Source organism: Pholcus phalangioides, unplaced genomic scaffold (genome assembly GCF_987345545.1).
Source record: "Pholcus phalangioides strain wild (caught in Gottingen) unplaced genomic scaffold, Ppha-v1.0 ptg000032l_1, whole genome shotgun sequence".
In the NCBI taxonomy this organism is placed as follows: domain Eukaryota; kingdom Metazoa; phylum Arthropoda; class Arachnida; order Araneae; family Pholcidae; genus Pholcus; species Pholcus phalangioides.
Window position 1 is genome coordinate 2,472,610 of NW_028301622.1, and position 12,828 is coordinate 2,485,437.

A 12,828-nucleotide genomic window follows, 5' to 3' on the forward strand; every position below is an offset into this window, starting at 1 on the left:
TGAAAATATATATATATATATATTCAGGCCACTTTTATGAGACTTTTGAAAAAAAAAAAACACTTATACCATCTTATGCCATTTAAAGATATACCATCAAAATATACCCCAAGAATATAAAATATGATAAAAATAAAAAATTTTGGCTAATAATGAATCAATATGATATTTTTTAAGGAAAAAATGATATTTAGGCCACTTTTATTTGATTTTTTGAAAAAAAAAACCACTTGGTTTAAACCAAACAACCCTGTATAAAACATGAAAATTATTTGAATAAATCTGATCACATAATGAATAAAACTTGAGTCTGGTTAATCATGTTTCATGGATATTCAACACACTAACTTTATAAATGTGGAAAAACTGGCTTCTACTAAATTTGTTGAGACTGAAAATTAGTATCTATTTTTTTCAATGGGTAAAATGAGAACAGTGCCACAATTTTTATAGTAAATCATATTTATGCAGCAGCACCAAGACCCATAGAAATTCAAAGCTGAACAAGGAGCTGGAAAGATCATCATGTCTCCTCTGATATCAAAAAACTAGCTTGCTAATAAGAAGAAAAGGGAACCCCACTAATAGCGGTATCTCACTCTGAGACACTGAAATGCAGTGGAAACTTCTTGATAACACACAACCATGAGACTGAGCTTTTTGTCCACTAACGGGGAGTGTCCGAATATATATTGCAGAATACAATGAAGCCCTATTTTGAGAGCCAAAAATGTTTTGGGAAGTATCCATTAATAGCGAGAACAACATACTGGAATGTTGAGAGTGGGTGTTGTGTTATTGCGCTGTAATGTCTGTCCCAATGTATCAGAGCAAACAACTGATCTTCTCAGTAAAATTTGATGGGAAGTACAGTGGAACCTTGAATGTATATCCAACCCTAGTTTATCTGAAACTCTTAATTGGTGTTGACTCCTTTTGTGACAATTTTTTCCCCCACAGTAATGGGAGGATTATCACTGAAGTCCAAGATTCTCCAATCGATGTAAATGAGCGAAATTGGGTTAATAGATCTTTCGATAACACATTTGAGGAATTGCTTGGTTGTAGCAAGAACATTATCTCATCATAAATAACATCATTAGAAACTTTTTAATGCTGCTGCAAAGAAAAGTTCACCAAATTGTCTACGCGTCTGTTGAACTTACATTGATTATAATTATCATGCATAATACGGGGCTTTTAATGCACACCAGCATGGACAACATATATAAATCTTGCCTTCTTAAAAGTCTTTTATTTTGGCAATGACAAGCCCAGATATTTTGTAAGGCTGATTTTCCTCTATGGAACTCATTTGCCTATCACCTTACATTGCACCTACTGAAAATCGGAAGAAAGCCTACTTTATAAAGAAAGATATGTTGTTTTACAGGAAATTTAGCAACTCCTGCTATGCTGGTTAATGGGTTGAATAAAAGCATGTTTCATCATCCAGAAATTTTTGTTTACTGACTTACTCATGTGAATTATGTCAGATAATTAGGAATCTGAATAGCTTAATGGTACTTTAATGAAAATGGCATAACCAAGACAATACTGAAATTTGTATCCAGTACAGCAAAACCATAAGCATGTTAACATGAAAACTCACCTTTCGGTCATCCTGGATACAATCTCGAGAAATGTGTCCTCGCTTACCACATATATAGCAAGTTTTCTCATTCTCTTTGCAGTCTCTGGCTATATGACCAGTCTTTCCACAGTTGTAACAGGACACTGCAAAATTTAAGAACATCAAATGTGAAATAAATCTAAATAATGAAAGATATTCAACTGAATTAGAGCACTATAAGATTTCTACCCTCCTCCCCTAAAAAATGGCAACAAAAAAATCATTAAAAATCTCATGAGGATTCTGCAGAAGAGAAGTACAGTGATATTATAAGAGATGTTTTTACAAAGATATTTCTAACAGTAGTGATCTCAGTAAATTGACCAGAGCATGAAGTAATAACCATCCCTGTCAAATGTCAAACTTTACTGCATATGCAATGCTATATAGGATGCATAGGTACAGGGTGATCAGCGAATAAGCCCTTATTTCAAAATTAAATATCTCTACAATAAAGATCAATAGAATTATGCGGTAAATGGCACATTTATTAGCAAAACTGTAAGAATGTTGTACAGAAATTTCGAAAATTTCGTTTTTTTTTTTAATTTTTTTCAAATTTTAAAAAAAAAAAAACTGGAGATTTTGGGGTTCTGAAAATCCTCATTTGTGTGAAGAGAAACCACTGCATTCGCTTAAAGTTACTGCATGGGCTGCGGTATGCGCCATGTGTGCTGATAAATTGTTCCAAAATTGTAACGCAACGTTCAGTAGTAATCGTTTCTTGCACGAAGAAGGGGCCGATAATGCCTCTGGCGCATACCGCAGCCCATGCAGTAACTTTAGGCGAATGCAGTGGTTTCTCTTCACACAAATGAGGATTTTCGGAACCCCAAAATCTCCAGTTTTGTTTTTGTTTTTTTTAATTTTAAAAAATTTTTTTAAAAAAACGAAATTTTCGAAATTTCTGTACAACATTCTTACAGTTTTGCTAATAAACGTACTGTTTATCGCATAATTCTATTGATCTTTGTTGTAGAGATATTTAATTTTGAAATAAGGACTTATTCACTGATCACCCTGTATCAGAGCATGTGGCATTTTATAGATGAACCATTGATCCTAGAGGCATACTTCCAATTAGAAAAAGTATCTAAATAACATGTAGTACCATTTGCGGATACAGAGGGGGCAATGGGAGGTGATCGCCCCACCTAAGAGCTGAATAATATGGAGAAAATTTATCTGTTCCGTAAAATACAGGATCATCCGATGCAGCTACACAATATAATGCTTCTCCGACACATCGCCCTTGATCCACTGCCTCAGCTCTATTCACAGCTGAAAATATCAGCCTTGGTTCCATTTGCAGCTGAAGATATCTGCCTCTGCTTCATTCACAGCTGCAGATGTTTGCCTCCATTCCATTTGCAGCTGAAGATATGTGTCTGCCTTCACTCAGGCGTGGATCCTGAAGGGGGGCGAGGGGAACAACCGCTCGTTCCAAGAGCTGAATAATATGGGAAACTTTTTGGTCCTGGGGTAAAATATGGGGTGATTAAACTAACCCATACAATTTGCCCTTCCCACCACATTGTCCTGGATCCGCACCTATGTAGTACCAACACCTTCTATAGCAGAAGGCCTCTACGGGAAGCTGATGATGTCACTGAAGGTGATGTCACCTACAGCCATATACTGCAAAAAAGGGTAAAGATGACGCATGCAATTGGCCTGCTGTATCCAATGGCTATAGGCCCTTCTTCAGTGACATCATGAGCTTCACACGGAGGCCTTCTGCTGTAGATGGTGTTGGTAGTACTGAGATATCATTCATAATGCAAGGGGTTGTATAGTTACATTAAAATAAAAAAATTAACTTTTTTCACCTTCTCCGTATGCCCAGAAACCAAATTAAAAAGTTGCTGCCCTGTCACTACTGATGCTAACTAAAAAAATTTATTTCTAAGCACAATGTTTTTTGAATATGAATATCTGAGGAAATAAAGAAGAATTGGGAAAAACAGCATCCAATGCAGGAAACCCATTTTACTCACATTTAATGCTGTTTTTTCCCAACTTTCCTCCATTTTTCCAATTAAAATATCTTTGCAAACATCGCACTTAGAAACATAGGTTTTTTTTTTTGTCTGCATCAAGAGAGACAGGGCAACAACTTTTTAATTGGGTTTCTTGGCTGAAGGGGATGATATAAAAAGACTTTTTATATCATCCCCTAGGATTATAACTATATATCCTCTTGCAACATGAATGGCATATGAGTACTGCACGTTATTTGGATACTTTTTCTAATCAGAAGTATGAATCTAAAACCAACAGTTCGCCAGTAAAATGTCATACACCCTGTTACCTATCTACATAGACACCACCCCCCTCCTCCCATAGCACCTTTTTTGGTAGGCATGCTGACACAAGTGATGAAAACTTTGTGCTATAACTAATATTACATGTTAAAGTGCTTTAGTTTGTACCAAACAAATCTGATAGTTGCTATAGCAACTTGATGCCTGGAATTTGTTAGAACCTGGGGGTATGTAAGCTTCGCGCACATGTCTAGGAGTCAGCAAGTCTCTTAGTATACCTAAGGGCAGTGATGTTGTTGAAGTATGACAGAGCTTTAATAAGCTACCCATTCTATTCTGGGTGATGTCACTGTAAGGCTATACTAGCCTCCTATGAATTTTAAGAGTGGGAGAATATTCATGGGTACTAAATATTCCCGCCACACATTTTTTGATATATGCACAGCTAAGGATTCTAAGGAGTAAGCAAGCCTCCTACATATTTCCCGGCAGTACTTGAATCATGAAAGGTTGAGAACAATATTATATAAAGTACAGTGGAACTTCGGTTAATGAACAATTCGCATAGCGAGCAAAAATTGTGAACAAATTTTGACTCGGCTAACGAGCGATGATTCGCATTATGAGCAAAAATTTTTTGCTTTATTTATTTTCCTGTAATCACAACTGAGCTGATGGTTTTTGCTTTCACCCATACATATTATGGATAATATTCTCCTCTAAAGTCTCCAGTAAGTGTGCCTCACTGGGAAAACAACCACATGTGCGAGTGTGATTGTTTACAATATGAAACTAGATATAGCATTGTGTGCTTGAAGTTTTTTTCAAATTCTGCTTGGAAAAAATTGTGGGCTGATTTGCATTATTGAAAATGACTTTGAGGGGCTAGCACATGAACAGGAGCCACTATTTGTTGAGATTGTGTACATTGAGAAGACTATGGACCGGGGGTTAATGAGGATGGCATTCAAGAACTATTGTGAAAAATGTAACAGTTGACGGTACATGAAGTGGTGGATCTCTTTTCCACGCACCACCAAGAGTTTATGGACGGTACCTCATCTGAAGAAGAGAGAAGTAAGGAGACGCCTTTCTCTCAACTAAAATTAGATTAGATAGGTGTAGAATGTGAAAATCTGTGCGAAACTCCACTAAAATAAAGCTGCAGGAGTGTAATAAGTCTGTCCAACGAACACTGCAATATTTCCTATTTCCCAGAAATCCTAAAAAGGGGGCAAAAGCAAGTGTCATTGGATGAGGCTCTTTTTGAAAGTCACGCAAAAAGAATAAATTTGCAAACAGTGAATCTGTAAATCGTCCTAAATGATAGACCTCCTCCCTCTCGTCATTTACAGTAAGTAAATAGTCAAAAATGTTTATAAATACATTATCGTATTGTATATTTATTTATGGCATTATTTTATGAGATATATTTTATTGTATTATGTATTATTATTGTGTTTAATTATTGATTTTGAATGCCGTTTTTATTCATTTTTATGTGAATGAATATTGTGTGAATTTTATGTGAATGAATATTGTGTGAATTTTATGTGAATGAATATTGTGTGAATTTTATGTGAATGAATATTGTGTGAATTTTATGTGAATGAATATTGTGTGAATTTTATGTGAATGAATATTGTGTGAATTTTATGTGAATGAATATTGTGTGAATTTTATGTGAATGAATATTGTGTGAATTTTATGTGAATGAATATTGTGTGAATTTTATGTGAATGAATATTGTGTGAATTTTATGTGAATGAATATTGTGTGAATTTTATGTGAATGAATATTGTGTGAATTTTATGTGAATGAATATTGTGTGAATTTTATGTGAATGAATATTGTGTGAATTTTATGTGAATGAATATTGTGTGAATTTTATGTGAATGAATATTGTGTGAATTTTATGTGAATGAATATTGTGTGAATTTTATGTGAATGAATATTGTGTGAATTTTATGTGAATGAATATTGTGTGAATGAATATTGTGTGAATTTTATGTGAATGAATATTGTGTGAATTTTATGTGAATGAATATTGTGTGAATTTTATGTGAATGAATATTGTGTGAATTTTATGTGAATGAATATTGTGTGAATTTTATGTGAATGAATATTGTGTGAATTTTATGTGAATGAATATTGTGTGAATTTTATGTGAATGAATATTGTGTGAATGAATATTGTGTGAATTTTATGTGAATGAATATTGTGTGAATTTTATGTGAATAAATATTGTGTGAATTTTATGTGAATGAATATTGTGTGAATGAATATTGTGTGAATTTTATGTGAATGAATATTGTGTGAATTTTATGTGAATGAATTGTGGAACGAATTATCAGAGTTTCCATTATTTCCTATGCAGAAGTTTGACTCAAATAACAAGCTATTCAGATAATGAGCACATTGGTGGAATGAATTAAGCTTGTTAACCGAAGTTCCACTGTACAATATACTTATTGTACTTATGTGTATCTAATGAAACAACGCTACTCGATACAACTACAAATTCCTATACAATGATATTTTTTCTTGGTCCACAGAGTATCGTTATATCCAGGTTTATCCAGGTTATATCCACTGTATTAACATAACTGAAAACATCAGAGGCATAAAAAATATTTGAAAAATATTTATTCAGAAATTTATCAATTACTGTATCTGCTAGTGTATGAGATGTCCCCAGTCTTTCTGGTATAAATTTTCCACAAACACTTAGTAGCAATGTATAACATGCACCCTATTTTTTGGGACTGGTTTCGAAAGAAAACGTCTTATATGCTGGCAAAATACAGTGTAGTTTGGTTTCCATTTTCAACTAGTGATACTCACTTTCATCTGGTCCATTCTCACAGTCTTTTGCTATATGACCAGTCCCATTGCACCTATAGCATCTGTCTTCTGTCTCTTTACAGTCCCGAGCAAAATGGCCAATTCGATTGCACTTGTAACATTTTTCTAGCAAGATAAGCAAAAGCAAAAGAAACCAACACATTAAAATATGTATTGATCATGGAAATATATATATCTTTATTGATACATAATCTTGACAATTTGCATCATGTCTTGAAAATACTAAGGTGCTATGCTAAAGTAAGCAACTTGGATCACAATCTCAAGCACTTTTCAAAATTCACACTGCATGTAAAAGTTGATAACATACAACAGATACATCTCATTAGCACAAATCCAATCAATTCTTCATTGATTTTAACATGTTTTACAGTTTGAGCGTCGTCGTATAGCATGTGGGAATCATGCCGTCTTCATATCAAGGGATTAAACTCCATATAATCAGATTAAATTCATTTATATAATCAGATTAAATTCATTTATATAATCAGATTAAATTCATTTATATAATCAGATTAAATTCATTTATATAATCAGATTAAATTCATTTATATAATCAGATTAAATTCATTTATATAATCAGATTAAATTCATTTATATAATCAGATTAAATTCATTTATATAATCAGATTAAATTCATTTATATAATCAGATTAAATTCATTTATATAATCAGATTAAATTCATTTATATAATCAGATTAAATTCATTTATATAATCAGATTAAATTCATTTATATAATCAGATTCATTCCCACAGTTAATGTTTGGCTGAAGTTCGTTTGCTGTGCCTTTCAACTGTGAGGTGCTAATCAAGTTAAAAAGTCTATTCAAAGAGACCAACAGACTCCCATAATGGAACAAAAACTTGATTATTACATTTCCCCCACAATTTTAAATACAGATGGCAGAACACTAAATGCTAGAAGTCTACTGGAACAATTTGTTCTTCCATTCCTTATCAGTATCTCACCCATCCAGGAATCAAGCAAGTCACACAATCCCATTACAGTAGTGCCCAAAGAATACAAAATGCATCACCATATTTCCAGTCTTCCCACTCACAGGATTCGAACATCCAGATGAATGATTCTTGCACATTGTTTGCAAGGTGTATGTGTGGTTTAGTATTAGTTTGGGTGTGAAACTGGTATCATATTTGTCATGCCCTACATCAGAATATTCATTCATTGCCAGCTTCCAATTTGGAATATCAATGGCTATACCTATGCACATGCATGCACAAAATGTGCATGCATATATATATATATAGGCCTACAGTATATGCACACCATCATGTTCATCCTATAAAAAGTATGTTTTGACATAGCCACCAATTCAGGTGTGAAATGGTAGTAAATTAACTCTGTGGCAATAGACCAGAGTTGTGTACGTTTGGTAAGTAAATGCAACACAGTTCATCAATTTATTCTTGTTATTTTTAAATTGAAATATGACAACAGTAAATAAGTTATGTCAGGAACTGAAAATGAAATTTGTCTTTAATTCAATGGATAAATTACATGGCATGAAAATAAGTTTTTCATCCACATATGATCAATTGATTTGATCATTTTTGTTGCACCACAGTCATTTTGTACACACGAGGGCTAATTAGACTCTCTGGGACCTACAATTTATCGCCGATTCCGAATGGCAGGCTTATTTTTCATACTCATCGACAGGTTGGTGTGCTAACCCCTCAACAGGGTTTAACCTAGATAAAAAATTCCTTCCGCAAAAAATCGAAAATGGGGAGAAAAGCTTTAGCAAAATGCTACAATGCTAATGTAATGATTGATGGTTGGATGTCTACTCATTCAGTAACTCTTGTACGCATTTTTGCGAAAGTAGCTACCACTTCTTTCGCATTCTAAGATTGCATTTTGCAAAAAATGCGACTGTAGCTTAAACCCTGCCCCTCAATGGGGACTCCCTGCATTAGAAATTTTTTCTGCGGTCATGTTGCTGTTCCTGTTGTATCCCTGTGTCAGGAAAGTTTTCTGACAAGGACGAACCGGGTATCGAACTCGTGACAGCTATAAACAGCAATTGATTTGAACAACACAAAATAAAGATAAGATTTTTAAGTGTTTTGAGTTTTATTTTTTTGGCTAATCCAAAAATTTTTTAATTTTTGAATAAATTTCAAAAATCGTATTCCTGATGCAAAAAAACCTGCTCATTAGAGTAGGTATTGATATCGTGATTAGACGAGGCTGCCCAAAATTAGAGTGGAACTTTGAATTACAAGTGTTTCGCAAGACCAGTAAAAGTTTTGAACAAATTTTGATTCGATAAATGAGCGATGATTTACATTGCGAGCAAATATTTTGTGCTTTGTTTACTCTGTTTCAAGAGATCAGAACTGAACCGATGGTTCATCGCTTTTGCTCACACATGTACTGTGGGTATTCATTTCTCATCCAGTCTCCAGTCAGCATGCCAAACTGAACAAAATTTACTAACCCAGAAGTTTTAGGAAAACCATTTCACATTGTGCAATGCCTCAAAATTATCAATGAAACCCGGGATGTGATTATTGAGAGGAACCCTCAATCCTGCTTGGACAAAGCTGTTGGATGATTGAACGATGATTTTGATGGGTTGGCTCATAAACATGAGCCATCAGTTGTCTGAGATTGCCCTTGGGGAAGACCATAGAACTGGAGGTGAAGACTCTGCCCTGAAGCTGGGCTGGAAGAGATCAGGGCAAACGAAATAAGTCTGACAGCAGAGTTCTGACATTAATTCAAGACTGGAGGTAAATGAGGACATCTAAATTTCAAGAACCAGTGAAGGAACATGGCCAGGATTTGACCAATAACGAACTGATACATCTCTGTTGCATGAAAATAACGAGCATGTGGACAGGATCTCACTTCAGGAGGAAGAGCAAGGGCGATTCTAGGCAAAATTCTTACCCGTGCAAGACATATATTTTCGCACTTCTCCAGTGTATAAATTGCATCAGTAAAATAACCCAGAAAATTGGTACAGTAGAATCTCGATTATCGGGGCTAATGGTGAACATGGATAATAGAAAACACAATTAAACGACCGTCAGTAAAAAAATGATTTAAAATAATAACATTGGAAAAAAGTAGTATTTATGTATTTTACCTGTTTAAAATGACTATCCACTGTATATATTAATATATTATCCGTGCAAAAAAAATATAAGAAAAAATTACACTTATTGAAGGAGAGCCATGCTACTAATATACTGGGTTTCATTGATGACAGAAATACAGTAAAACCTCGATTATATGGGCTAATGTTAGGGAAGGTGATCACGAATAACCAAAAACCCCATTTATCCTTTTTCTATCAGCCATTCTGCACAGTTATAAATGTGCTATGAGAATGACGCAAACAAGGAATAGCACCGGTCCAGCCAATGAGCCATGTGGTCACACGACCGCATCCAAAGTTACGCAATTCCTGTGTCTTATCTTTCAGTTACAAAAACAAAACAATACATTTCGACTAACTGCCTGACATTCCTGCAACTAGCTGTAAATCTTCAAGTGCTGATCGCTCCAGGACAATGTCCAGTAATTATGAGTGCATATGGGGCTGCCATTTCAACGCGTTGACATGGGAGTTCAGCTCTGAGAATAAAAGGTGGGAGGGGCAGTTTTGTAAAATAATGAAGAAATACAGTTCTACAAAATATAAAAATAATTATTTTCATCACAAACCTTCACAAAATCTTACATAACCGATGAAAAAATAACAACATGGACAGAGAAGAGCTAAACATGAAATTGAAATTGTCGTAGCATAGTTAATCGAGGTTCTACTGTATTTGGATTTGCATATGCCATGCATGCGCATCAAAAATTAGTTTTCTCAACAAATTATTCCAATCAATATATATTCATTGTATGAATATTTATTATATTATTATTGTGTGACAATATAGATTAAATGTCGTTTTATCAGTAATTTTTATATTAACGAATAATTGTGGAATGAATTTTATCAGAGATGGTATTTTTTCGGCCCGAAATATACTGAGAAATTGAATTTTCTGGATGTTATGCCAAAACAAATATATATTTGTTTTGGCATAACATCTAAAAAATTCAGTTTCTCAGTAATTACATCAGAGTTTCAATTATTTCTCATATGAAAAAATTTCATATAATATACAAGTGATTCAAATCACCAGCACTTTCACAGAATGAATTATGCTTGCAAATCAAAGTGCCACTGTAGTTCTAGGCTACTAGCATCCAGAGTCTAGAGTCACATCAGTCCCACATCAGATGAACTGCCCCAAGACCTTCAATATAGCTATGCATATCAACTTCATCCAACCATGGGCAGAGAGCAGATCAATACCACGACGCACAAACCGCAAACCACTCGTTCAGACTACATTAAAACCCTCCTAACTATTGAAAATGGCATAAAAAATCACATAAAGCTAGGTATACCTGATATGGAGAATATCCTGCTTTCAGATATGCCTGATCTATACATAGAATTATTCACTTATTGATTGGTCATGAGAGGGGGGGGGGAAATCACAATTCTACTAAACCTTGCTTTCTAATAACCAGGGGTTAAATAAGCAATAGTGAATTACAATGCACCTTATTTGTTCACATTACTCTAAAAAATGTCTAACAAATTGATGCATGCTGGGACGTTTTTGTGCGCGGGCGTGAGTGACATCCCCCAATCCCAATGTATTTATGATGTCAGAGGTATAACCTTTAGATTGAACATGTTTTTAGAAATGAATTATTTATTTGATTCACATGGATACCGGTGAATGATGGGTTGGGGGCATACTTTAATGTACAGTTTGCGCTCAAGAAATACTGTCTTCCGTATCTGATGTAAAAGGGGCAAATGCCTGAAGTTCTGAGTTTATGTGGACTAAAAGTGAAAGCACATTGAGCTTTAGCAATTTTACAAAAGAAAAAAGGTCATTTAAAAAGGTAAAAAAATTACATTCCTACTGCAATTTATTTGGCGAATTACCAAAGAACAGTGAAACGTTCTGATATGCTTCACATATAAATAAATACAAAAAAAAAACCTTTTAGTTATAATGGTTCCTTCTCACTTAAGTTTATGTCTGTCATTTATCCTAGCATAGCTGCCAACCTTGGTGAATGAGAATTAGGAAGATTCCGCACCGATCCGAATACAGCATAAAAACTATTATAAAAGGAATTTTTTTGAGAAAAAAAAAAAGTAAATAGGGATTTTCCATTCCTGAAAGTAAAATCATATAATTTTTTTTTTTTCCATCGGAAAAAAAGTGATATTTTCCTGTTCATCACCAATTAGCATAAAGCCGTGAATCATCATCCATCAGTAGGTTGAATCTCCTATTAAATATGGCAGCTAAAATCAAATCAATGCAACAAAAACTGCATCGAACCCAAAAACCGGACATACAACTCAACAGGATGTATGATCATATATGAGTAAACTTGATAATTCCAGTGTCAAGAGGCAGAATTGAGGATTGATATTTGGTACATTTTTGTCTTTTCTCTGCCAAAATAAAACAATTTTGTGGTGATTTGATGAAATAGTGACAATTTACATTATGAGACATCAAATGTATTCAACAAAAGTAATAGTATATTAGTAATGTATATTACAAAAGTAATAGCCTGTTTCTGGATGTATTCCTCTGGAATATTTCCCCACCCCCAAATGTAAGGATTTCTTGCAGTCACTGTCAAAATTTGGGGGATTTTGGGGAGTCTGGGAGATGGAGTATAAATTTGAGAAAATACAGGAAAAGTGGCAGCTATGTCTTAGGTCATAATGACGGACTCGCATCGCAAGGATCCGGGTTCGAACCCCACCGTCGCCATAGTGAAGGTCGGCTGTAGTTGGTTTCCTGTGGTTCCCAACTTCAAGGCGCAAATGCGAGCCGATCTCCCCATTGAAAAGTCTCGCCACAGAGAGCAACAGTTCTACAACAATTAATTATTCAATCATTACACTTCACTCATAGTTAGAAAAACTGGTGGCAGATGGCAGCACTACACATAACAAGCATTACACCGAAACGAACTTCACGTCAGGTTTCA

At 34.5% G+C, this 12,828-nt stretch overlaps 1 protein-coding gene across 3 annotated transcripts in view; it reads right to left on the reverse strand.

Annotated features, from left to right (window-relative positions):
• The window catches only part of LOC149066219 (uncharacterized), a 49,486-nt gene that overhangs the window by 19,054 nt on the left and 17,604 nt on the right, over window positions 1-12,828 (reverse strand). For all 3 annotated transcript variants that reach the window (XM_089253251.1, XM_089253252.1, XM_089253250.1), the window contains 2 exons: window positions 6,742-6,867; window positions 1,613-1,737 (listed from right to left, as the gene is read on the reverse strand). In XM_089253251.1, coding sequence (XP_089109377.1) covers window positions 1,613-1,737; window positions 6,742-6,867 — 251 coding nt within the window. The remainder of the gene's footprint in view (window positions 1-1,612; window positions 1,738-6,741; window positions 6,868-12,828) is intronic.